This window comes from Triticum aestivum, chromosome 5A (genome assembly GCF_018294505.1).
Source record: "Triticum aestivum cultivar Chinese Spring chromosome 5A, IWGSC CS RefSeq v2.1, whole genome shotgun sequence".
In the NCBI taxonomy this organism is placed as follows: domain Eukaryota; kingdom Viridiplantae; phylum Streptophyta; class Magnoliopsida; order Poales; family Poaceae; genus Triticum; species Triticum aestivum.
In genome coordinates this window covers 36,859,875-36,887,093 of record NC_057806.1, presented here as the reverse complement: position 1 = coordinate 36,887,093, position 27,219 = coordinate 36,859,875, and the positions used below count along the sequence as shown (strand labels likewise).

General features: G+C 47.9%; 1 protein-coding gene across 1 annotated transcript; it reads left to right on the top strand.

Annotated features, from left to right (window-relative positions):
• Window positions 1-20,823: 20,823 nt before the first annotated feature.
• Window positions 20,824-26,708, top strand: LOC123102158 (protein NRT1/ PTR FAMILY 2.11). Its single transcript, XM_044523454.1, has 2 exons — window positions 20,824-21,173; window positions 24,801-26,708. Exons 1-2 carry the CDS (start codon window positions 20,987-20,989, stop codon window positions 26,462-26,464), a joined length of 1,851 nt encoding a protein of 616 aa, XP_044379389.1. The 5' UTR covers window positions 20,824-20,986; the 3' UTR covers window positions 26,465-26,708.
• Window positions 26,709-27,219: the final 511 nt, after the last annotated feature.

Sequence of the window (27,219 nt, the reverse complement as noted above, 5' to 3'; positions counted from 1 at the left end):
CCAAAACTACCCCCGAAGCTATCCCACCATCTCAGCGGAGAAGCAGCGTGGCTTCCACCGAGCTGCTTCAGCCGGAGCATGTCTTGACGGCTCCTGCTAACTACCCCGTGGATGCTATCACGGAGTCTCAACATTGCCACCTTATGACGCAATGGCAGAACTTCAAAGTCAAGGCGGCTGTCGGCTCTGTTCGACCTACTGAAGCCGGCGCAACTTTTCACTGTAGTCCGATTCCAGAAGGATATGCCAGGGTGACGATGGACAAAATAACAGAGCACTACTAGAAAAAGGGCTATAGATGGGATTGACACTAATGGCGCACCAGACAAGCGGTGCGCCATTAGTATATACTAATGGCACACCACCTTCTGATACGCCATTAGAGTTGAAACTACTAATGGCGCACCTGGCCCAGGGTGCGCCATTAGTATCAAAAAAAATTTGAACTAGTGCGCCTGTCCAAACATACTAATGGCGCATCCAGACACTGTGCGCCATTACTAGTTGTAACTAGTAATGGCGCACCTGTCGGAAAGTGCGCCACTAATGTTGTTTTTTTAATTATATTTTTTATTCCTTTTTTTGCAAAACTACTAATGGCGCACTGTTCCACCGTGCGCCATTACTAGTTTAAACTAGTAATGGCGCACTGTGGAACAGTGCGCCATTAGTATGTTTTTTTTTGCAAAACTACTAATGGAGCACCATCAGAAGGTGCGTCATTAGTAACCTGGATTACTAATGGCGCATTTAGAGTTGGTGCGCTATTAGTAAGTGGGCAGCAACAAGATATTTTGGACAGCCTCTCCTACCCACACTCACTTTCTCCCCACTTCATTCTCTCCACCTCCTCCTTGTCTCGGGTGCCTCCTCTTTTTCACCTCATTTCCACCATAGATTCATTCAATTTAAGTGGTTAAATTACCTTGTTTTGATAGGTAAGTAAGGGGGAAAGCTATATTTATGTTGTTCTCCCTACAACAATGTGCACATGCACTTTTTATGGCCTACCTAGATCTATGCATGTTCATGGTGTTGCATATGTTCGTGGTGTTGCATATGTGTTTGTGTTTGGAGGTGTACCGATATTTGAAATGCGATAGTTGCCAATATTTTGCCGGAATGTTGATTCATTTCCGTTTCGGCGAGAATTTTGGCATTAAGCATTCTTTTTGGTCCTATTTTTAGGGAAAGTCATGCCAAATTTTTTCTTGGTTCTAAAATATCATTTTGCTCTACCCCGCAGGCGACCATGGTCCGCACGATGACCGAAGGCATCATGAATAGGTTTTTGAGGTCCGCGAAGGCCGAGATGCTTCAAAAGAACGAGACGGAGATAAGATGTCCGTGTCGAAGATGCAAGCTGAAGAGCCTTATTGCGGACCCGGATTCCGGGCAGGTGCGGGACCACCTGCTCTTGCGTGGTTTCATGGATGGCTATCGGTGGCAAGGTGATGAAGATGACTACGAAGTCATCCATGGGGGCCGGGCAAGAAATGAGGAAGGGCAGCAAGACAACCACCGCGGCTCGGGCGGGCAAGAAGACGAAGAATCCCCAGGAGATGATCATGACGGTGATGCTGTACACAGTCATCATGTAGAAGATGCAGGACATGATGATGAGGAAGATGCTGGAGCAGACGACGGGCATGATCATGAAGATGATGATGCCGGCGGAGCAGACGACGGGCATGATCATGAAGATGATGACGCTGGACCATCGATGGGCTGGGTGCAGGACCCTCATATTCAAGAGCCGCTTCTCAAGCAGACGGATAACGCAAGAGCTGCCGCCCGAGAGAAAGCCAAGATGGATCAACTTGAGTTAGACGCGGTTACTCCATTGTATGAAGGATGCAGGCCCGAGGATACCCGCCTGAAAGTAACGCTCATGGCTCTGGATATGAAGGTAAAACACAAAATGACCGACGCATGCTTCGACGAGAACATGTCATTCTGGCACGAACGTCTTCCCAAGGGGAACAAGTGCCCGACCAGTTTGGAGGAGGCGAAGAAAATCGTGTGTCCTCTGGATTTACCGCACGTGAAATACCATGTGTGCATGAACAATTACATCATTTATCGGGACGAGCACGCGGAGTCTACCATATGTCCGGTGTGCGGCGTCACTCGATACAAGAAGAGGAAGAAAGCTCCTCGAAAAGTGGTGTGGTACTTTCCGATCACTCCTCGTCTGCAGCGGTATTTCGCGGACCCTAAGCTAGCAAAGCTCCTGCGTTGGCACGCGGATAGGGAGGAGAAGAAGCGAGAAGATGACGCAAATGATCCAGAGATAGATAAAAAAGACAAGATGCTGAGTCACCCTAAGGATGCGAGCCAGTGGCAAGCGTTGAACTTCGAATACCCAGAATTTGGGAAGGATCCAAGGAACATCGTGCTGGGCGCGAGCACCGATGAAGTCAATCCGTTTGGCAGCCAGAGAAGCACACATAGCACCTGGCCTGTGTTTGTGTGGATGTACAACCTTCCCCCCTGGTTGTGCATGAAGAGGAAGTACATTCACATCAGTATGCTAATTGAAGGGCCGAAACAACCAGGGAACGACATCAACCTGTATCTGGGGCTGCTGAAGGAGGAGCTAGACACACTGTGGAAAACGCCAGCCAATACGTGGGATGCCGCAGAGAAAGAATATTTCCCTATGAGAGCCGCACTGCTCACAACGGTGCACGACTATGTTGGTTACGGATATCTCGCGGGGCAGGTAGTCCACGGATTTTCTGGATGCGTAAGGTGCATGGATGACACAAAGTATCGCCAGCTAGATAGAGATCCCGGGTCTTCGAAAACCGTGTTCATGGGACATCAAAGGTGGCTTCGCGACGATGACCCGTGGAGGAAACGCAAGGATCTGTTCGATGGTGAAACCGAACCCCGAAAACGCCCATGTACGAGGAGCGGCGAGGAAATAGACAAGCTGTTGGAAAATTGGAAAGACTGCCCATTGCCGGGAAAGAAGCAAAAGGCGCCAGAGCCGGGAAAGAAGCGAAAGGCGCCAGAGCTGCTGCTGAAGGTATGGAAAACGAGGTCTGTTTTCTGGGACTTGCCGTACTGGAAGATCCACCATGTGCCTCACAGCCTTGATGTCATGCATATCACGAAGAACATGTGCGAGAGTCTGCTTGGTACCCTGCTCAACATGCCAGAGAGGACCAAAGATGGGCTGAAAGCAAGGGTAGACTTGAAATCAATGGGCATCAAGCAGGAGCTTCATGCTATATATGATGATGATGATGATGATGATGATGAGGCGAAGCAGGACACAGAAAGTCGTCGCAAAGGCAAGAAGACCGGAAATGACTACCCTCCCGCGTGCTTCACTCTAAGTCAGGAGGAGATCGAGCAGTTTTTCACCTGCCTCCTAGGAGTAAAACTTCCTTATGGTTACGCGGGGAAGATAAGCATATACCTAGACCCAGCGAAGCAGAAGTTCAGCAGGATGAAGTCTCATGACTGTCACGTGCTGATGACGCAGATACTTCCAATTGCAATCCATGGGATCATGGACGCGCACGTCCGTGAAATGCTATTTGGCCTATGCAACTTTTTCGACGTCATCTCTCGGAAGTCGATTGGCGTGAGGCAACTTAGAAGGCTACAGGAAGAGATCATGGTGATACTATGCGAGCTTGAGATGTACTTCCCGCCTGCATTCTTCGACGTTATGGTGCATCTGCTGGTCCATATAGTGGAGGATATCATCCAACTCGGGCCGACGTTCCTGCACAGCATGATGCCGTTCGAAAGGATGAATGGTGTCATCAAAGGATACGTTCGCAACATGTCACGTCCAGAGGGAAGCATAGCCAGGGGCTTTATGACCGAAGAGTGCATCTCCTACTGCACGAATTATCTAGGCATCTCCTACTGACCGAAGAGTGCTCCACCGGCATTACTGTTTGATGATATTTTTAAAAAAATTATTACTGTCTTATAAAAAATATTATTGTTATGATTTAAACAAGTTTGAACATATTTAAACACAAATAAGTATCAAACAGCATTTTAAATGCATAAAAAAAATTGTGGAGCCTGGGAATCGAACCCAGGACCTCCTGGTGTGAGAACTGGCTGCTGACCAGTCGAGCTAGTAGAGGGAACTTGATGTGGATCAGGTCAGGTGGAAGATAACCTGTTGGCTCGAGCAGAAATCAAAAAAAATACTAATGGCGCACCAGGGTGAGGTGCGCCATTAGTATGGATGTACTTATGGCGCACCGAGGGGTGGTGTGCCATTAGTATTGTGCCGCCCCCATCCATATTTCCTCCCCGGCCCAAACCTATCCCCTCTCTCTTCCTCGCCCTCGCCCTCGATCCCCTTCCCCTCTCCTCTCCCGACGCCGCTGCCCCGCCGCCCCGACGCCGCCTCGACGCCTCGACGCCGCCTCGACGCCCCAACGCCGCCTCGACGCCCCGACGCCTCGACGCCTCGACGCCGCCCCGACGCCGCCTCGATGCCTCGACGCCTCGATGCCGCTGCCCTGCTGCCTCGACGCCGCCTCGACGCCGCCCCGACGCCACCGAGGAGCACGACCTGGCGCAGGCGCACGGCGTGCAGGGCTACCCCACCCTCCTCTTCTTCATCGACGGCGTGCCCAGGGACTACTCCGGCGAGAGGACCAAGTGAGCAATTTCTGCAGATCCCCAATTCCCTCCCTGTTCCCGCTCCGCAGCTACTGAGAATTTTGTTTTTGCTTTGCTGCAGGGACGCCATTGTCGCTTGGATCGGCAAGAAGCTGGGCCCTGCAGTGCAGAACCTCACCGCCGTCGACGAGGCCGAGAAGATCGTCACCGGCGACGACGTGGCCGTGCTCGCCTTCCTCGACCACCTCTCGGTATGCAATGCGCCTTCTCTAGTGCCTTTATTCTTCTGCTTGCTCACTACTAGATGAAATGTCAACCTGCATTTTCCATTTCGATGTTCTGAGAACAAATCCGAGATGTGCTCGTATGTTTAGCTCTCGGTACGCAATGCACCTTCTCCAAGCACAGCAAAGTTCAGCAACCCAACCTGCTTCAACTGCATCCATTACAAGCATAGTGTTGGTTTACAAGCATAGTAGAGCATAGTATGGATTCTAATGTTCAACTCTGACTAAACAGGTTCTGCAAATGGTCTTTTACTGCACTTGACTGAAGAAGTAGGTGTCTGCTATATCCTGCACTTGAGGTGAGTTGTGTTCTCAGGTTTACATTGCAATGGGCACTCTTCTTGTAAACACAAATTCAGATTTATATACTATATGCTGGCATGACTATTTTTATTAGGCAGGACAGTGCAGTAGTTGATGTATCTTGGGTTGATTATAAAGTTGCTTGGGTTTAATATTACCCAGCATGATGATGTATCAATGTAGCATTAGCATATGATCCAAGTGCTAGTATTGCTAGTAAATAGCTAATACAGTTAATGAAGAAGAAGAAAAACTGCTAGTACAGTTAATGAAGAAGAAAAAAACTGCTACTACTGCTAGTAAATAGCATCAGACTGAATGTCTTTTATATATGGTACTGCTAGTAAATAGCTTCTTCTATATACTAATTTGCATCAAAGTATAGAACAAAGCATCAGACTGAATAACTAACAGTGGGTAATTAACCTAACTATTCATTTTTCCTTAGGTTAATATTAAAATGTCCAGTGTATATATATTTGAAAATGATTGCTGCTAGATGTTAATTTGCTGGTACTAGCTAGAATTTGGCACTGAAAAGCAAAAGCAAAAGCTAATTAACTGCTGGGTAATAGCACTGGTACTAGGTAGCTAAAATATGTGTTCTGAAACACTGAGAGCAGAAACACTTACTACATACATATGCTCAAGAAACACTTACTAACCAGAAAAGGTTTTGACTTGAAATGTTAATAGCACAGAGAGCACCACAAGTTAAACACCTCAATCTGTTAGTATTTGTCTGCATTTTCTCACATTCTTCTTGTATCTGATCCAGTATTGCTTGTAGTGGTTTGTCCAAAATGTTGAATGATACTGCTTGGAGATGCATATATTGTTTCACCTCTTCACATGCCAATGTATTTTCCATGTTGTGATGGAGGCCTTTTTTGCCTTGTCCACCTGAGAGGCCCTTGAGTTTGCTGGAATGTCGATTAACTTCCGTTCCGGCAAATTCGGGTACTCCATATGTCCTATTTTCAGCAAAGGTCATGCTGAAATTTTCCGTGAATTTTAGCATGACTTTGCTAAAGATAGGACATATGGGGTACTTGTGACTAATGCATGGGTGTCGACAAACCATTAATTATACAACCTTGGCTTTTAGGGTGCCTCGGTGTCGAAATAACCGAAATGATGAAAGCTTAGGCTTTTAGGGTGCCTTGGCTTTTAGGAACAACCTCACTTGTATGAGGACGCCGCCTTCCCCACCGATACTGAGACCACTGATGGTGCCGCCGAGGATGACCCCACTGATGCCACCACTGATGGTGTCGCCGAGGATGCCACCACTGATGATGGCGGCGCACGCACAGATGGCAGCCAACTGAAGAGGCAACGGAAGGACCGGCGCCCGACCGTGCTCCGCACCCTCAAGGAGGAAGTTACTGAAGTGGACTCCGACGGGAATCCAACGGCGCCCGAATGAATAGTCAAGGGGTACTCGCTTCAGCTCAGGTGCATTCTCCGGAGCACCGTCTCGATCAACACCGAGAACCTGAGGCATCCTGACCGAGGGAATTTGCGCAACCTCCTCTTACGAAGCTGCATGAACGATACAAGTTCCCCGCTGAATTTGAAAACACAAGCCTCAAAGGGAATAAAGTGAACAATGCTGCCCTCACGAAGATGAGCAAGGCCCTGTCTACTTGGAAAAGCAATGTGAAGAGAATGATCGATAAAGGTGAGAGTTATGAGAAGATCAAGGAGAAAAATCCTTCGATCACCGAAGATGACTACAACGACTTCAAGATCAATTGCTCGAGCACCGCAAACTCTGAATCAAGTCAGTGGGGGAAAGAAATGCGGGAGCTGAACTTAGGGGAACACACACCCGGTCCCGGCGGTTACAAAGTGGCGGAGCCTATATGGGACAAGGAGGAGGCGGACCGTGCCGAGCAAGGCCTACCGCCCCTCTTCGATAAATACGGTGACAAGCAGACCAGGAACTTTGTCAGGGCCCGGTACAAGAAGGACCCAAAACAAAGGAGCTTACCACGGATCCGAAGACCAGGGCGCTTGAGCTTGTTCTGGTAAGGAATACACCCCCGCGTAATTAACTCCATATGGTTGCATTCTAATTAATGAAGCCAAATTTCTAAATGGTTCACATTCCTTCCGCAGGCGACTGAAAGCAGTAGCGCGGGGTCGACTAAGAGCAACCCTTGGGACACCACTCTAAATAGGGCGTTGAATGTAATGAAGAACAAGGATAAGCTCAGTAAGCCGACGTCAGCTGGTCGTGTGGCCGGCAAAGGCTTGTCGACAAAATGGTCGTCATACTATAACACTGGTGGGCGAAAGGAGAAAAAGACCAGCTCGGAAAGCCAGGCGCGCGAGGTTCAAGAACTCAAGGCACAGGTGGCGCGGATTTCGGAGATTGTCCAAGAGCAAGTGCAACAACAACTCGGAGCGACGATCACCGCCATTGTGCCTACCTTGATCGAGGGGTTGAGTGCGTGGATTGCAGGCGGCCAACAGGGGCCGCCCCCGATTCCTAGCTTCACGGCCAGCAACTCGCAGAACGCGATGGCGGGGCCATTGGTGTCTCCGGCGGAGGCGGCATTGGTGTCTCCGACGCCGGCACGGGAGCTTAATGCACCCGGGTGTACGCCGGCCGCCACCTCTGCAGCAAGCGGCCCCTCCGTCAACTGCACGCCCGCCGTTGGCGGTGCCTCGACATTAGCCGAGCTCGACGCCATCATCACGGTAACTAATTAAGCCTCTCTCGGCCGAGGACTTCATCTCCTTGCCTTTGACTGGGCATCCCTGACGCCCTACATGTTTTTGCAGGGCACCACCGACGTTCCGTGCACTCTCCTGCACTTCGTGAACAGCGAGTTGGTCGATGTCGCCAAGGGCAAAATCGTTCAACCGGGCAACCCCTTGTTCCACGGTACCAAGATGCCACCCAACTTGTTTAGGGTTCAACTGGTTCGGGTGCTGCCAGGCTGCGACGAGTTGTTACCTCCGATTCGACCCGTCGGGGCCGACAATGATGACGTGATGACCCTCAGCGCCTGCCTGAGCTGGCCCCTGCTTTGGCCGAAGAGCCAGATTCGTTTGGGGGCAGGGGACACCACCCCAAAGACAACACCGCCAGTCGTGCCGGTGCCAAGTCGGCCCCATGGCAAGACCGCCGCAACGGTGCCGGACATCCCTATGCCACTGGATCCAAACATGCATATGGCACAGGATCAGAACGACGACGACGACGATACATTTGGCAACATCGATCAGTACTTTGCCGATCATGGGTACGGTGGTGACTTCATGGGGCCTCCTTCTCAAGAACCCAACCCAACAAAAGACGTGCGCGATCTAGCTGGTACCGCGGAGAAGCCAAGTTGCAACAGGCGTCGTCTGCTGTTCAGCTCTCAGGAGACGCCTCCAGCTGCCGACTTCACCGAGCCTCAGATAGGCGAGGTGCGAAATATTATCAGCCCCAACACACTCAAGAAGGCGGTCTGTGAGCAGAACTCAGTCCCATTACAGGAGAAGAAGAAGGCACGCAAAAGAAAGACTAACAAGGGTGCGGGCCAGCCAGCACCGAGTACGATCCGTGCTCAGGACGGGCCACCTTCACCTGAGGATTTCATGAGGAGGCTGCATGTGGCGGGTAGGCCGATGCTACCGAGAAATATGCTCGGTGCTGCAACCGGTGCTATGCGGAGTCTGCATGACAGTGTTCTTTCTTTGGAGAAGCGGCGTCTCAGAGAGAAGGATGTGGCATACCCGGTTTTCACGGCCAAGGTGCCAGAGGGCAAGGGCTTTGTGGATAACTCCATCGGGGGTACGATCGTCCTGCTGTTTGATGACATCCACGCTATGTTGAACCTTCATCCGCTGCACTACACCTTCGTTCGGCTATTTTCGCTGAGTATGGAGATGCGGATCATTCGCGACAAGACCCCGGACATCGTGATAGTCGACCCCTTCTACATGCGTGCCAAGATCTTGGGCAGCGCTGGGGACCGGCAAGTCGCGAGTTCTTACCTCGAAGGCGTCATTCTGGTAAACCAAGATAAGGATAACTTCCTCGTGCCTTACTTTCCCGAGTAAGTCCTCCCCTCAACCGCCCCGTAACATATGAATTCTTAGATTTCGATCGTTTTTCTTTTAACATTCCGTGTTTTCTGCAGTGACACACATTGCACGCTCATCCTCCTAAGCCCCAAATATTCCATGGCCACGTATTTTGACCCGGACCGTCAGTCGAACATAGACTACACAAATGTCAAGAAGGTTCTTAATGATGTTCTCCCCGGCTACGCCAAATCTGGAGGCACCTTCACCAGGCCTATTCGTAAGTACGGCAAGCACGTGTTCTCCCACAATACGACGTTCTGCTGCGTCAAGCAGCCGCCTGGCGGTCAGAAGGGTGCCTACTACGCCATCCATCACATGCGGGCGATCGTACGGGACCATCATCAACTTCTGCTACCGAGTAAACTCGGAGATTGGGTCGCGAGCGTGTCGGCAATCCAGGACGCGGACATCAGACAAGAATTCTTTCGCATCCAGTCGGAGTTTGCGGAAATCATCCATCAAGATGTCTTTCGTACCTCGAGGCAGTTCTACCTCAGAAATCAACCGTCCAACAGTGACATCGACACAATGCTACAAATGCAGGCTGACAACGCCCGTTATTTCATGACTCCCACGATAGACGGCGGCTTCATCCACGCTCCGGTCCCTTGAGTCGAGTCGAAAGCAGTGATGTTGTGTCTAGTTCTGAAACATCGATTGGCTCATGTTGTAATTAAACTTTAATGAACTTGTAGTATGTCTCTTTGGTTTCGAGAGTCGTTCAACTTAGATGTAATCGATGCTATTAATGTCTTGCTTTTCTCTTCCGATCGTTCTGTTGCATACTTATATATTGCTTATGTATTGTCTGTGAATTGGTACTAACGTTTCGTTTGGCTAGTGCATAGCGATGCCGTCGTATGTCGTGTACAAGGGTAAGGTTCCCGGAGTCTACGACGACTGGGAGGAGTGTCGGAGACAGGTTCACCGATTCAGCGGTAACAGTTACAAAGGGTAAACCACTAGGGCCGAGGCCGAATCTAGATACGCCCGCTATCTAGCGGGAGAGGGGAGGGAGCGTTGGAGGAACCGGATGAAGACGAGTTTCATCGTGATGATGCTCATCGTGATGACCGCAACTCTCTTCTATGTGATGGTAGTTTACATGATCGATATCGACTTGTAATGTGAAGACAAACTCGCTACTCGCGGTCTCGAGACTTGTAATATAATGTTCTATCTGTGTTCGGTCTTTTCAATTCGGAGACTAATATGATGAATTGTATTCGGAGACTAATATGATGAATTGTATTCAGAGACTAATCTTCTATTGTATTCGATGAATCTGTTGTTGATGTGTGCTGTCTATATTTTGTCCAATTATATATTTTGTAACCTGTGCAAAAAACAGAAAAATAAAAAATAAAAAAAACCTAATATTCATACTAATGGCGCATCACATCACAGTGCGCCATTAGTATCCCAAAGGATACTAATGGCGCATCACTAAACAGTGCGCCATTAGTATGCCGAAGTTACTAATGGCGCATCTTGTTGTTGTGCGCCATTAGTATGCCAAAGCACCTGGGTATACATGGCTCCCTGGGAGGCATACTAATGGCGCACTATTGTATATACTAATGGCGCATCTGAGGTCCGCCATTAGTATACCAGATACTAATGGCGCACCAGTGGTGCGCCATTAGTAAAATATACTAATGGCGTGGCACTAATGGCGCACCACTAATGCGCCATTAATGGCCAATTAGGTGCGTCATTAGTAGGCCTTTTCCTAGTAGTGGAGGGATTTGAGGACCTCCAGCTTGACTACCCTACCGGTGAAGGGGAGACTCGGTTGGGTTCTTGTCTATTGACTCCATGCTTATGGCGGAAGGAGCTCATCAAGCTTCTGAACTGGACGCCTCCGCCTCCTCCTCCTCCTCCGGTGAGTCAGGGCACTCGGACTCCTCCTCCGGCGAGTGATCAGGGCACTCAGCCTCCTTCTCCGGCGCGTGGCGGCACTCCGCCTGCGCCCGCGCGCCCGAGCAGCCAGCCTCCTCCTTCTCCGCCTCGTCAGCAAGGGCGGAAGAGACCCGCCGCCGCTCCGGATGCTCCGGCGCATCGTAGTCCTTCTCCTCTGCCTCGTAAGCAAGGAAAGAAGACAACCACAGCCGCTCCGTCTGCTCTGCCGGCGTCTAGTAGTACAGCCAGAGGCGGGAGGCAATACAGATTCGGTCCTTCTCTGAAGACTCCAGAGAAGTTACCATACGAGAGGACCCCGGAGGAGAACGCCAAGATCGCGCGAGCCGAAGTGAGGAACTTCTTTGAAGGGGTGAAAGCAAAAAAACATCCACCTCCGGAGGAGAAGGTAGGTCCGGTGAAAGCGAAGCGCACTCTAGCTGCCCTGAAAAAACCAGCAAAGTCTCCGCCGAAAGGCAACTATGACCGCATTATTGCAAAGTCATTTGTCGAAGCGGAGCGGTCGGGAAGTACTGTCAGTGATCAAAGGTTAAAAGAACGACGAGCTGGGAAAAAAATTCCCCAGCTCGGCAAACAAGTGAACTAATCGTGCCCCCCGCTCAAGGTGCCTACTAATGATCCGAGGATGGTGCCCAGATATAGCAATCTTGGAGATTACCTGCCCGACAATGTACATTATGAGTTCTTGGAGGTGGAGGAACACAAATACCTGTACGGGAAGCCTCTCGTCAAAGATGAAAGATCTCTAACAACGATGATGCGAAGATTCCATGATTGGTACATGAAATCCCGCAGAGAGTCTGGGGGGAGGAATACTTTGACGCTGAGAGTTAGAGAGGAGCATGACCTCGTTGGAATTGAACTGTTGAATGTTCCATTTGAGGAGTTCTTCCAGTTTTTCAATCAAAAGGACCTCGATAAAGCAATGGTCACTTGCTACTGTCTGTAAGTAGTACTACTTCTGTCATTAAGTCTCTCTATATAGGTCAGCTCTTTCATTGCATGTATTTATAATTATCCTCACTATATTATGCAGATTGAAGATCGCCGAATTGAAGAAAAGACAAATCGGTGATATTGGGTTCATTAACACAAATCTCATAGATGCAACGGAGGTTAAATATCGTGCCGAAGATACCAAGGCCAACTTGCTACGATCGTTGGTAATAAATGAAAACAAAGATATAATACTCTTTCCTTACAACTTCAAGTGAGTGTTACTGTCTTGTGCATATTCGGTTTCCCTTATTAGTCCAGGTTATAGTAATGTAATTGATGAGTTATGCATGCGTGCGCAGCTTCCACTATATTCTCCTAAAGATTAAGCTTGAGCAAGGACTAGTAACCGTCTTAGACTCGAGACGAAAAGATCCCCAGGGCTATGCGGATATGACTCAAATGCTCGAGAAGTAAGTTAAATCGATCATTACCCACCATATCAGCAACTTTGTTCATTTCCTAATATATCAAGTAATTGTTTTCTTTGTCTGGCAGGGTTTGGAGAAAATTCACAAAAAAAGCTCTGGGACTACCGAAGAAGCTGCAATTTAGGCACCCGAAAGTAAGTACTATAGTAACATGTTCCACGCATCTCCTAGTGATTCAAGCGCTAGTTTCATCAATACCATTTATAGCATGCTTGCTTATCAGTTTGAGTGACCTCTATTTCTTGTAAAGTGGTTGTGGCAGGAAGCCGGGAATAATTACTGTGGATACTACGTTTGCGAGTCCATCCGCCACACGACCTGTGAACGAGGGTACTCTGACGAACAATATGAAGTACGTAAGCAATAATATTCACAATTTTATTTTATTACCATCATTTGTGTTGAGTTTCATTTATTCATATATATATATATATATATATATATATATATATATATATATGTATTGACCCCCTTGTTCAAATTAGATGTTTCGGATGCGGGATGAACTCCTAGCACCAGATCGTATGCGAGCAATTCAAGAGGAATTGGCGGCATTCTTCCTTGACCACGTGATCGCTGAAGGCGGAGAATACTATGTGGACCCTGTGTTCATATATAATTAGGAGATTATATTGTAAGAGATAATTATTATATATATGTAGCCGGTAGTGTCGGATAGATATACGAGAACTTGTTGTTCGATCAATCTCTCGGAGAAGGAGAGGTTGTCGATATCACTTCTCTTTGTATGCATATGTTCATGACGATCTTCTGTTTCTTTTATTTGCTTACTAGCTAGCGTGTCTAGTCCTCTCTATATATACGTATATATAGCGTCATCCAAGCACGGACATAAGAGAGGACACTTCTCTCTATTAATTAGCTAGCTAACACAATATATGAAACATCTAAATTAAACCCCCAAAACCCCCAACCCTCCCTTTAAAAAAACAAAAACCCCAGTCCCTGAAATGCTGACGCGTGGATGCCTATTGGTCCCGGTTGATGCCACCAACTGGGACCAAAGGCCCTCCTGTCTGGGCTCGGCGCACCAGCCACGTGGAGGCCCATCTGTCCCGGTTCGTGTAAGAACTGGGACTAAAGGGTTAGGGCATTAGTAACGACCCTTTAGTCCCGGTTCACAAACCGGGACAAAAGGCCCTTATCAACCGGGACGAATGGGGTTTTTCTACTAGTGTATGCATGTTAGCTTTGTCCTAAGTCAAACATTATAAATTTTGATCGAGCTTATATAAAATAATATGAATATTTACAATAATAAATATATATTATGGGAAAAAATATTACTCATGGTATTGATTTGGTACTGTACATGTTAATTGTTTTCAATAAACATAGTCATCGTTTACAAAATTTGACTGAAGTCAAAGCTAATATGCATCGTAAGTAAAAACAGAGGGAGAACTAAATTTGCATCACCCAAAGTTATTTGTTCAATCGATGGACACATGCAACGTAAAATGTGCTCCACACTCTTTTGACAGCATATGTATTTTTTATTACAAAATAATTCTTACATTTATCAATAAATACCAGTAGAAATTCAAGCAAAAATAGTGGGTGGGCGTGTAACTAATAGGGGTTGCCTATTTGTTCCTCAAACTATATGATGCTAACTAGCCATGGACACTCCGATTAGTATACTAAGTGTGCTATCAAACGTCACAACGTAACTGGGTGATTATAAAGATGCTCTACAGGTGTCTCCGATGGTATTTGTTGAGTTGGCATAGATCGAGATTAGGATTTGTCACTTCGATTGTCGGAGAGGTATCTATGTGCCCTCTCGGTAATGCACATCACTATAAGCCTTGCAAGCAATGTGACTAATGCGTTAGTTGCGGGATGATGCATTACAGAACGAGTAAAGAGACTTGACGGTAACGAGATTTAACTAGGTATGATGATACTGACGATCGAATCTCGGGCAAGTAACATACCGATGACAAAGGGAACAACGTATGTTGTTATGCGGTTTGACTGATAAAGATCTTCGTAGAATATGTACGAACCAATATGAGCATCCAGGTTCCTCTATTGGTTATTGACTGGAGACGTGTCTCGGTCATGTCTACATAGTTCTCGATCCCTTAGGGTCCGCACGCTTAACGTTCGGTGACGATCGGTATTATGAGCTTATGTGTTTTGATGTACCGAAGGTAGTTCAGAGTCCCGGATATGATCACGGACATGACGAGGAGTCTCGAAACGGTCGAGACATAAAGATTGATATATTGGAAGGTTATGTTTGGACGCCAGAAAGGTTTCGGATAGGTTCAGGCATTTTCTGGAGTACTGGGGGTTACCGGAACCCCCTGGGGGGGTTAATGGGCCTTCATGGGCCCTAGTGGAAGAGAGGAGGTGGCGGCCAAGTGGATGTGCGCGCCCCCCAATCCTAATCCAAATTGGGTTAGGGTTTGGGGGGCTGGCCCCCCTTTCCTTCTCTTGTTCCCTCTCCTTCCTTCTTCTCCTACTAGGACTAGGAAAGGCGGAAACCTACTCCTACTAGGAGTAGGATTTCCCCCCGTGGGCACGCCCCTTGTGGCCGGTCCTCCCCCTCCTCTTCTCCTTTATATACGGGGGAGCGGGGCACCCCATAGACACATAAGTTGATCTTTAGCCGTGTGCGGTGCCCCCCTCCACAGTTTTATACCTCGGTCATATTTCCGTAGTGCTTAGGTGAAGCCCTGCGTCGGTAACTTCATCATCACCGTCAACACGCAGTCGTGCCGACGGAACTCACCCTCGGCCTCAGCTGGATCAAGAGTACGAGGGACGTCACCGAGCTGAACGTGTGCAGATCACGGAGGTGCCGTGCATTCGGTACTTGCTCGGTTGGATCGCGAAGACGTTCGACTACATCAACCGCGTTACTAAACGCTTCCGCTTTCGATCTACGAGGGTACATGGACACACTCTCCCCTCTCGTTGCTATACATCTCCTACATAGATCTTGCGTGATCGTGGATTTTTTTTGAAATATTGTGTTCCCCAATAGATAGTTTATGTGACAAAATCATCAACATTTGTCCAAAGGCAATCAATGGAAGTGTAACAATCAACCTTTTTGGTGTCTCGACATACATAATCATTGGCTTTTTTCGGCCTCTTAGGTGTGCTACTCAACCTTTCTAGTCAATGGACATATAAACTATATATAGATCATAGAGACATATTATTCTATGTATCTCCACTCACGACTGCCTTATTGTAGATTGTGGCACTGTTGCTGCTCATATTGAAGTGGGCAAGAATTGCCCCATTGAGACATTGTTCTAACATTTGGAAACCTACAATATCCATCACACATATGGTGCTCTCCCCTCTGTGTTTTCAGTGTCCAAAATTAAGGAATTCATATCCAAACCTGGAGAGCCCGAAATTAGTGCCAACCATTCTAGTCTTTTATTGGACAATTATTTGTCAAGGGCTTCTTTACGTGTATGTGCCAACCAGGAGAGCCTGTTTACTCACCACTAGATTACAGAAGTACAAAAGTTTGGATAGAGTTGGGATGAAGAAGAAACAACGGGCCGTCAATTAATTTTAGTTGATTCCATTCTGATCAGCATCACATTTGTAGAAGAAGTTTAGTCAAACATCCCTCCAACAAGTTCAAATTAGTTGGGACCATGTTGGTTCGCATAACTTGAATTCCTATATGTAGTCCCGGTGCGTTGTAGTTATGTAGCCGTACTTCTTGTTTAAGTTAGGTCAGTCTGAATAGATTACGTATGAGAACAAAAGTTTAGAATTTTATTTGTCTCTTCCAACAACATTGAGGGCTCGTAGAAGAATCCATGCTAGCCTTGAAATCACCACTCCTTGCTTGTAGTACATTTTTGAGTTCATGTTTTTGTTGTTCCAAGTTATTACTTCCCCGTCCTGGTTTATCGGCCCTCCTAGTATTTGGGTCAAATTTTAACCATCTATGTGACAAACAAAATATGATATATATGCTATAAAAATTATTATTGGATTTGATTCAAAAGACGGATCACACTACATAATTTTTGTGACATATACTTTATATTTCATTAGTTAAATTGATAGTCATAGTTTGACCCTAAATACAAGGGGACCCAAAAAACCCGAGAGGGAGTAGCTAGGTTTCAAAAATGACAAATGATTCAAGTTAGGGTCACAAATGTTAGTTTTTATTCATATTCTTTTCACATCTTCTCGTTCGAAGAAATGTCCACACAATAAAAGCAGAAGGTTAATTCTTTACTCAGTCATTTTCAATGAAAAATAACGCACTATTTCTATGCTAGCATATGGGGAGAGCCCACGCTAAATTTTGCCAATTTTGCTCGCTATGGCCCTATTCGCGAAATAGCATACTATATCGTGCTAAAAAAGGATAGCGCGTAGCGCTCTAATTTCTTTGGTTGCCTATCAGCCCGAAGACCCGAGGCTGACCAAGCCCAAATAGGCAAAATACCTAATTCGGCCCGTCTTCCTCCAGCTCAACCGGCATTCTTTCATCTCTGCCGGTTTTCCCCTGTTTGTGATGGCACGATGTCGCAGCCAGCTGCGCCGCATGCAAGTGAGACAACATGCAAGTTCTTTGTGCTTCACAGATTCATGATGCGTGTGTTGGATCAGAATGTCTGCTAGATGTTAGTGTGTTTGGTCCGCCTGTGTTGCAAACTTTCAACTTGCAAGTTAGCCACGTTAACTCGTAGCACCTGATAGGTCATCACTCTATTAACTAGCTAGCTGGCTGAAGTACTTCCATGGGTGACAGGGAGAGATTATTACTTATTAATGGAGATTCTAGTGGCACCTATTTCTGAGTAAGTAATTTTTCCTATGTTGTTGCCCATGGGTTGTTGATGTTAGGCTACCTTAAAATCGTTTGGTCCTTTATTATTGAACTATATTCTCTATTGTTGTTGAAATCCTTATTTTTGGGCTATATCTGGCATTTTTTCTTCTCAAAATGCTATTTGAAATATAGCACGATATAGCGTGTGTGGCATCTGCAGGAGGCCAACGCTATTTTTGTTAGCACACTATTTTGTAATTGTTCCTCGCATGCTACTGCTTCTATATATTGTCGGCTGTCTATTAAGTCGAACGCCAATAGCCAATGCTAACCCATGCATGCCACATGAAGGAGGCAGCCTACTTCTAGGAGCACATATAGACACTGTCTGTGTACATGGTTGCCGCTTCAATGCCCAATTATGGACAACTTGCCGTTCACCCAATTGTGGTCTTTGAATCCACCCTCTACTCCTCATTATGCTTTAAGGTCAATTAAAGTGTGGATCAAAGAAATACCATGGCTTTAAGCTGCAGTCCTATATATTTCATAGAATCAACATGATATCGTAGTTGGTTTATTCAAATCTTCCTAAGTGATTGGACACACGTGTGTGATAGTTATGTGAAAATTCCCCTTTCCATCAAGGCTTCAGCCTTGCAAAGTAACTCAGGGGCCTCGAGCTTCAGTTCAAACAATAAATAATCTTAAAATAACCCGATGTCAAGTGTCTAGTAACAGATGAATGGTTTTAAAGAGCAATTATGAGATTTGGTTATATTTTTGCATGGACTTCACACATAATCTTTCATATGTTTGTGTCCAATTTTTTGCGAACTCAATCATGTACAAAATTTGATGTGTACTCCACTTAATTTTTGTCAAAATTGAACACAACGACAAAGCGCACTTCCGCTTGTAGTTGACTGTGAACCTACTATTGTCCTAGAATCATGCGAGGTGAATACTTCCTGCTATAAAATTAGATGCTTTCAAACATAGACAATTTCGAATCAGACTAAAAAGGACCATGCTATGGTGCGAGAGGATATTCTGCTCCAGCCATGGCCAGGTATATGACTAGTTCCTCAAGTACCCAAGGCCTATCATTCCTGAATGAGTTGTGTTTTGAGTATAAGACATGATAGAGAAAGCTAGAGAGATATCTTATTGCATACAAGCTAGTCAAGTAGTTGAGGAGGATATTATAGTATACAGGTGTGTGCTCAATTGAGCAAGACAGTCAAACGAGACATGGTAGATGAATCCATGAAGATGAAATGGGATGGTAAAGGAAGAGATGACATGCCATCGTGAATGAGGATTCTTTTGTGATGATATATAATGTGAATCTTAAAGTGGTGAGTAGAGGCGATCCAAACTCATCAATGTAATATGCATAATAGAAGATATCTGCTATGGACCCACAATGGTACTAAACTACCAATATGAGTGACTGCTTCACTAGTAAAAATAAGGTTCGTTGGCCTGCATTACTGATATTAGTATGCCCACCAGTGAAAAGAAATGTGCTAACTAAGATTCGTGGCTATCCTCATGAACCCCTTAGTAAGTTTTGAAGACTGCACAAGCAAAAATGTAAAGAAAGTTTGTGTGCTATGCGCATTCATCAAGCTCTCCTTACAAATGTTCTATTGTCGTAATAATGACCTCAATGCCTTGACTCAACAACATTACTATCATCCGATGATTCATTTTTACTAACGGTGTGCATCAAATCATTTTACTTTAACAATCAGAACACACATCAAAGTTCTGCATCCATTCAAGTCCATCATTGCCATAGTGCAACTAATGCATTTTCAAAGATTGTGCCACTTCGTCCTTGGCACCCCACATTCACCCAACCGACATCGCTGACATTGCCAAACAAAAGCTAGTGTAGTAGTGCCTCTCTAACCATTGACATGTGCACCGTACTAACTATGATCTATTATGTGAGTTATGGTAATATCCATGAAACAAAAATAACTTATCTCGCAAGCGTCATTAACTATTTTTGGTTGCCCCTATTGGCTAACATAGAATCCTATTTAAGAGCAATCAACTAAGACCATGGACAAGCAAAACTGGTCCATCTTGGTGCACAAAGTTGATAGGCCACACAATCTTTCTACTCGTGACACCTCCATTTCGGAGACCACCAACTGGGAGACACATTCTTCCCACCCATTACACATTCTTTGTACCCCTGCCACAATTGATTTAATTTTTTTGCTTTGAATGGTGTTTCCTAGTCGACACAGTCATATGGATGAGCCTCGCGGAGAAGATATCAATGACCCCCAATTGATGGAGTGTTGTCTTGGGAGGGGAGTTCAAAGTTGAACTTCGAAGTGCGAAAGAAGGTCCAGCTCCTGTCATGGATCCATCACTTAGGGGCGACCAAATTAAACCGTCACTCATTGGACATAAAGCGGGATTTCTAAAATGAAATTACTGTCAGACATCTATTAAACAAATTGTCTAAGGGGCAAGTATCTTTTACACTTATCACAACAGGAAACTGTTGGTGACAGCGATTTTTTTGGCGTCTAAAATGGGTAGTTGTGTATCATTATTCCTTACTTTAATGAGTTTTGCTCCAGTACCCCCTCCCCACCACCCCTGAAAGTTTACACGCCTCTTAAAGTTACTTTTAAAAGTACTCTCACACATTCATGTTTATCTAATTCTAATCCCTATTTTCTCAATGGATCAAACAAGAGATCGAAACAATCTAATCCTTTTTATTGAAGGGTTAACTTCTAATATTCACCTTTAATCTACATCCAAATCTGTAAACTTTTCTAGGGGGTGTACCGAAGCAAAACTCTAATTTAATACACCTATATCTATTTGATCAAGTAAGTCATTAATTAATTGCACCTACGCCCGCATACTTCTTGTGACTAATTTCCTTGATTGGACATTGAGTGCACAACACTAGTAGTGGTGCACAGTGGGTGGATGACTCAAGTGCAGGCAGCACGACAGGCGCTTCACCGATATAGACATGGAGCTGGCCCGGGTGGCCCGGGCTCCTTTATTTGTGGTTGGTTTGGTTTCAATTAGAGTAATAATCATCTGCACTTTGATTTCTGCCCGGTTTTCCGTTAATTAACTGAACAGTTCTTTTCTATTTAATTAATTGATTTTTGTCTCTGTTTTGAAAAAAAATAGTAATCATCTGCATGGGATGCTTCTCACTCACATGTAGAATACAGAAAACATCTCATATTTATGAAGAGCACAAAAATAATTTAGCGCCCTTAATTATTTGCCTCCAGCTGCAGTTATGGTCTCTCTCCGCTCATGCCGTTGCTTTCTACAGTACTACATCTGTATGTATACGGTTAGAGAGGGGGAGGGAAATTTCATTCCTCCGTGTATACGCCTCTTTGTCTTTCTCTCTCAAAGCAAGATCCCATACTCAGCAGCTGGCTTATTTATACGGCCAGCCTCTCCTTCTCTGCTTCCTGCACTACTGCAGCCGCAGGCACACAGCCTGACTCCTCAAATTTTATATGTGTGCCAGCTACTTGGTGCTTGCCTAGTGATCGATGGACGCAAACAAGCCTCAGCGGCTGCAGCAGGAGGAGCAGAAGCCCATGAGCGAGGACAAGACGACGACGATGAAGGTCTTGTCGGAGGACGGTGGTGGCGAGGCCGAACCGTCATCGGAGCCCGGGGACAGCGAGGCCCCCGACCACAACCACCGCGGATGGAAGGCCATGCCGTACGTCATAGGTGATTGTCACTACATCCCAGCTATCTTAGCTCTGTCTGTTTTCCCTACATGCACATGTCACATCTTCTATTCGATCTCCCGCTCTGAATTCATTGTTGCTCCTATTGTTTTTCTTGTCCTGGATCTCAACAAACTCTGTTCATGCCATCGTAAATGAACCTAAAAAGACGTGCAGGACAAGTAGGGACGGATGGTGATAACAATTCAGTTAGTTGCCCACATGAATCGCGCGCCATGCCATGCCATGCCGTGCCGTGCCATTCAGTTAGTTTACCTCTTTCTCTTTGCGTTGCTTCGCTGAGACGATGGGTGAGTGCCCACAAATCAGCAACCCAGGCCATGTGTGTGTGGTACCGTGATTTGCACCCAGCACGTCCAAAAAGGCTGCTATGCAGTAGTACATGTCCATGCCATGTATACCCCCTCCTCGTTCTTGACAACGTAATGCAAAGTACTGTAGCCCCTAGTTTTTCTAAGCAAGAGTTCAAAACAATATTTAAAAACGCTACCAAAATCCAAAAAGATTTTATATGTACATATATAGACATGCACTGTATTTTAGTAAATAAAATCATCAATACATAGCTTTACGTAAAAAAACACACCTAGTAAAAATGAATATATGCATGATATTATGGATCGACACATTTGCCTTTTACTGTAGCTTACAAATTAGAATATTTTAAATAAAAGTTTACGCACATGTAGAACCCAACTATATGTATGTGGGATGTTTTCAGAGTTTCTGTAACTCCTAAATATAATTCGCATATTTGAAAGGCACTGGCCTCTATGCCCCTATATACTGAAATAGGTGATTTTGTTTCCAAAATACTACTCTCCCACGACAAGTCACTATCCCAACAATATTACTTTCATTCCTTGTTTATCTTGTGCAAATTTTTTTTGGGCAAATTGCATCTTTCATGTGGTAGTCGAACCTCCTTTTTTCTGAAGAACTTTATGTGGTGGAATATTACACTTTTCCCCTTCTCTCGGGGTGGTGATTTTGGGTTTTCTGTTTTCTACATTAATATTGTAGACTCGGAATGGGATTGTATCAGTTTATCTATCTCTTTGAAGGCAAGACATAAGTTCTAGAAATTATTCACAACAACTATTTTAACGATTTATATTAGCAGCACATATGCTTTGTTAAAAAGAAATTCATGATCATATTTTCTACATAAAGTCAATCAAAGATTTTTAGTCAGAGTCCGCCAAATTATGGGCAAGACAGATGTCTACAAAGCCTTTTAGTCTCCAAACAATTAGCAAGCGGAAACCTTTATAGTCAAAGTCGACAAAACTAATTGACATTTGTTTGTAACTTGATGCAACTTGTGCTGGCGCCGCATCCTCACAGCGCCTCTATTTCTTCCTCTCTCAACTATCTCTTGTGGTTCTCTCACAACACAAGAACACACACACATGAAACTCAAACACACACACACACACACACACACACACACACACACACACACACACACACACACACACACACACACACACACACACCAAGGAAGATCACAAACGGCTTTGCAATGATGCACCTTCCTTGGCTCCATAAAAGCTACATCTTTTCTCCAGCCACTTTTTCATTGACTCAAAGGTGATATATATACACAGAGGAGATTTGCCTCACGCATGCGCTAACCAGCCACCATACTCGGCCCCACTAACATCACGTACGTGCACGACCCGGCTAAGCAGCTAACATCTCATATGCATCCACTAATAATTAACTCCACTAACCAACTTCTGGACTCACTCACGTAGATAACTAACTCAACGACCTAGCCATCTCAGATCACTAAGGCTGGCCATAGTGGGGTATCTTAGGCCAACTTCACCGCACGACCCCAAACGGACGTTCGTTTTGTCCGGATTTCGTCCGTTTGGGGTGGCAATGGGGACGAAATCGGACATGCGTGTCCGGCTTGGGTTCGAGGCGCCCACCGCGGGAGAGCGACCCAAAACGTCCGTCCCCCTCCCCGCGGAATCTCGTCGCGGCGCCGCGCTCGCCGAGCCCGCCCGCCCGCGCCGTCCTGCTCTTCCTCTCTCCCCCGACCACCGCTCCCCAGGGCGCCGTGCTCGCCGAGAGCCCGCCCGCCCGCCCGCGCCGTCCCGCCCCCCTCCCTGCCCCGACCACCGCTCGCCACGGCGCCACTCTCGCCAAGCCCGCCCTCCCGCGCCGTCCCGCTCCCCCTTCCTTCCCGAACCACCGCTCCCCACGGTGATGCGCTCGCCGAGCCCGCCCGCCCGCGCCGTCCCGCTCCCCTCCCTCACCCGACCACCGCTCCCCACGGCCCCGCCCAGCCGCTCGCGGCCCCGTCCCCGCCCCCGCTGCACGAGCTGGAGCGCGTGCGCCGCGTCGGCAACGGCGCGGGCGGGACGGTGTGGATGGTGCGGCTGCGGGCCACGTCCCGCTGCTACGCCGGCGACATCGCCATCCTGCGCACCGCCGAGCCCCCTGCCGTGGTGCGCTACCACGGCATGTACGAGCGCGGCGGCGAGCTGCAGATCCTGCTCGAGTACATGGACGCCGGCGACATCTGGAGCTTCGGCCTCAGCATCCTCGAGTTCTACCTCGGCAGGTTCCCCTTCGGTGAGAACCTCGGCCGGCAGGGCGACTGGGTCGCGCTCATGGTCGCCATCTGCTACTCGGACCCGCCCGAGCCGTCGTCGGCAGCTGCTGCGCCCGCGCCCGCGCGCGCCGCTGCTCGCCACCCTACCGCAGCCCCGCGTGCTCGCCGTCTGCCAGTCGCGGCTGCCGTGGTCGGGAGGCTGGCGCTGGTTGGCCCGCCGGCGGGGAGGCCGTGCCCATGCCCTGCTCCGGCGGCCGTCGACGCGGTGTGCAATGAATAGTGGAAATAGAGGAGAGAGAAGGGATGGGTGGGTGGGTGGGTCCCTCAGGTTTCAATGACAGGTGGGCTAGACCCATGTGCAGACGGACACAGCGGACAGAAGGGACGCAGAAAACTTCCGGCTCGTGTCCGCTTTTGCCCCAAAACGAGACCAACTTTGGTCCAAAGATAGGGTGAAACGGACACGAAACGGACGAAAATGCCAAATGGGGTCTGCCGCTGGGCTGTCTGGTTTGTCCGTTTTACCCTAAACAGACAGGGACGGACGGGATAGGGTCGCGCCGTGGAGTTGGCCTTAGCCGGTATCATGCACTCGGGAGTAGTAAACATGCTGATGTGGCAGAAAATTAAAGAAGAGAGAGAGGGTTAGAGTAACATATATAGGTAGATACCGTAAGATAATAAATACTATACTACTTTGTGTCATGCAGGTCCATCAATAAGATCATCTATGATACTATGCATTAGGTAGTATCATACACTAGTATCTTTAATATATGATACTCCCCACTATGAGTAGCCTAACATGCAACGCACACATGCAGGTGCACACATGTCAAGATTAATTCCAACAACTTGGACATGCTTCTCTAAATGGCAGTTGAATTTGACAAAAATAAATGTTATTTATTTTCAAATTTAATTTTGGAGTAGCGAGTATAGCGTGTGATGGGTTTGTTGAATTACCTACCAAGCCAGTGTATATACTAAATTGAAGTGAAATAAGTTAGTAACATTGAAATGGATTGTCTGTTGCAGGGAATGAGACATTCGAGAAGCTTGGTACAATTGGGACGTTGTCGAACTTGTTGGTGTACCTGACGACGGTATACCACATGCCCAGCGTCAAAGCTGCCACCCTCCTCAATGTCTTCTCCGGCACCAGTAACCTCGCCACTGTCTTTGGTGCCTACATCAGCGACACCTACCTCGGCCGCTACACCACCATCACTGTAGGCACCGTCTCCTCCTTCATCGGCATGCTCATCCTCACCCTCACAGCTGCCCTCCACTCCCTCCACCCTCCAACGTGTAGCTCATCCAAAGGGAAACAATGTCAAGGCCCAACTGACTCACAACTTGCCGCGCTCCTGGTGTCCTTCTTCTTCCTTGTCGTCGGCGCGGGCGGCATTCGACCCTGCAACTTGGCCTTTGGGGCCGACCAGTTCGACCCACGGACCGCCGACGGCCGTCGTGGCATCGCTAGCTTCTTCAACTGGTACTACTTCACCTTCACCATCGCCATTATGATCTCCGCCACCGTCATCATCTACCTCCAGAGCAACGTCAATTGGGCGCTGGGCCTCGCCGTGCCCGCCGCGCTCATGGGCCTCTCATGCGCCGTATTTATCATGGGAACGCGCCTCTACGTTCGTGTTCGGCCCGAAGGCAGCCCATTCACTAGCTTCGCCCAGGTCCTCGTCGCTGCCACTCTCAAACGCCACCTCCGGCAAGCTCATGGCGCTGAGGCCGAGTTGTTCGACCCGCCTCACAGGAGCAAGCTGGTCTCCAAGTTGGCGTACACCGACCAGTTCACATGCCTGGACAAGGCGGCCATGCGGACCCCCGAGGACTTGCTATGCGCTGACGGGAAGACGCCGGTGCACCCGTGGCGGTTGTGCACAGTGCAACAAGTGGAGGAGGTGAAGTGCCTGGCGCGCATCACCCCAGTGTGGTCGGCAGGGATCGTCTACTCTGTGGTGCTCACCCAGTTGGGCACCTACGTCGTGCTCCAGGCGGCACAGACCGACCGTCGGATTAGTAACTCCAGCAGCTTCCAGATCCCTCAGGGCTCATTCGTTATCTTCCAGATGCTAGCCCTCACTCTCTGGATCCCCATGTACGACAGGCTCGTGGTGCCGGCAATCCGGCGCTTCACCGGGCGCGAGGGTGGCATCACCCTGCTCCAGCGAATCGGCGTCGGGCTGGTGCTCTCTGTGGTCACGATGCTGGTGTCAGCGGCGGTGGAGCGCCGACGACGGAGGATCGGCTCATTGATGCCTTGGTTTTGGTTGGTGCCACAGCAATTGCTGGCGGGGCTGTCGGAGGCGTTCGGTGCCATCGGACAGATCGAGTTCTACTACCGGCAGTTCCCGGAGAACATGCGGAGCGTGGCGGGGGCGGTCAGCTTCCTGGGGATCGCGGTGGCGAGCTACGCGAGCGGTCTGATGGTGACGGTGGTGCACAGGGCAACGCGACGGCGGGACGGGCGGCCGGACTGGCTGGCTCAAGACTTAAACGAGGGCAGGGTGGACCTGTTCTACCTTGTCACGGCTGCCATCGCCGCTGTAAACCTGGTCTACTTCGTGGCATGCGCGAGGTGGTACAAATTCAAGAAGGCCAGTGATGACACCCACGCCAGCGATGAAGTCGAGCTCGATGAAAGCCCCAAGAAGGTTGCCAGTAATATGACGCAGGTTTAGATTAGTGCACGATGATTAGTAGTATTATGTATACTCGTATGCATGTATAGATTGGTAGGTTAATGGAAAGGTATATGTGTATGATCGACTGATCATTGATCTTAGTGGTGATTGTTAAACTGTATAGTTATCAGATATGGCTAGTATTTTGGGATGTAGTTATCTTGTATAACAACCTGTACTTATCCTCTGTAAACCCTAGCGGCAGCCCTAGAGGCGCCCTATATAATGATCACGAGACCACCGTGCTAGGTGTGTCGATCCAATCTATTTTCTCTTTGTTTCACATGGTATCAGGCCATCTCGCATAACTGCACGATGGGTTCTCCCTCCTCCGCCGCCATGACCTCCTCGACCCTTGCTTCTCTGCCCATGCCGACTGGTCTCCAGGCGCCGCCGTCTTCCGCTGTTCCCCAACCCTCTGCTAGTCTCATTACTGCCAAACTCACCTCCTCCAACTACCTTCTCTGGAAAGCTCAGATCCTTCCTCCCCTTCGCATCGCTGGCGTCACCGGCTATGTCGACGGCACCACCCCTACCCCAGATCGCCTCCTCCCGCCTGATGACAAGGGGGAGCGCGCCCCTAATCCGGAGTATGCTACCTGGTTTCGTCAGGATCAAATCATCCTGAGCTACCTGCTCGCCTCGCTCACCGACGATGTGCTTCAGCAAGTCCACCTCTTCGACACCTCCCGTTCCATCTGGGCGCACCTCGAGGAGATGTACATCACGCACTGCCGCGCCAGCGTGGTGCA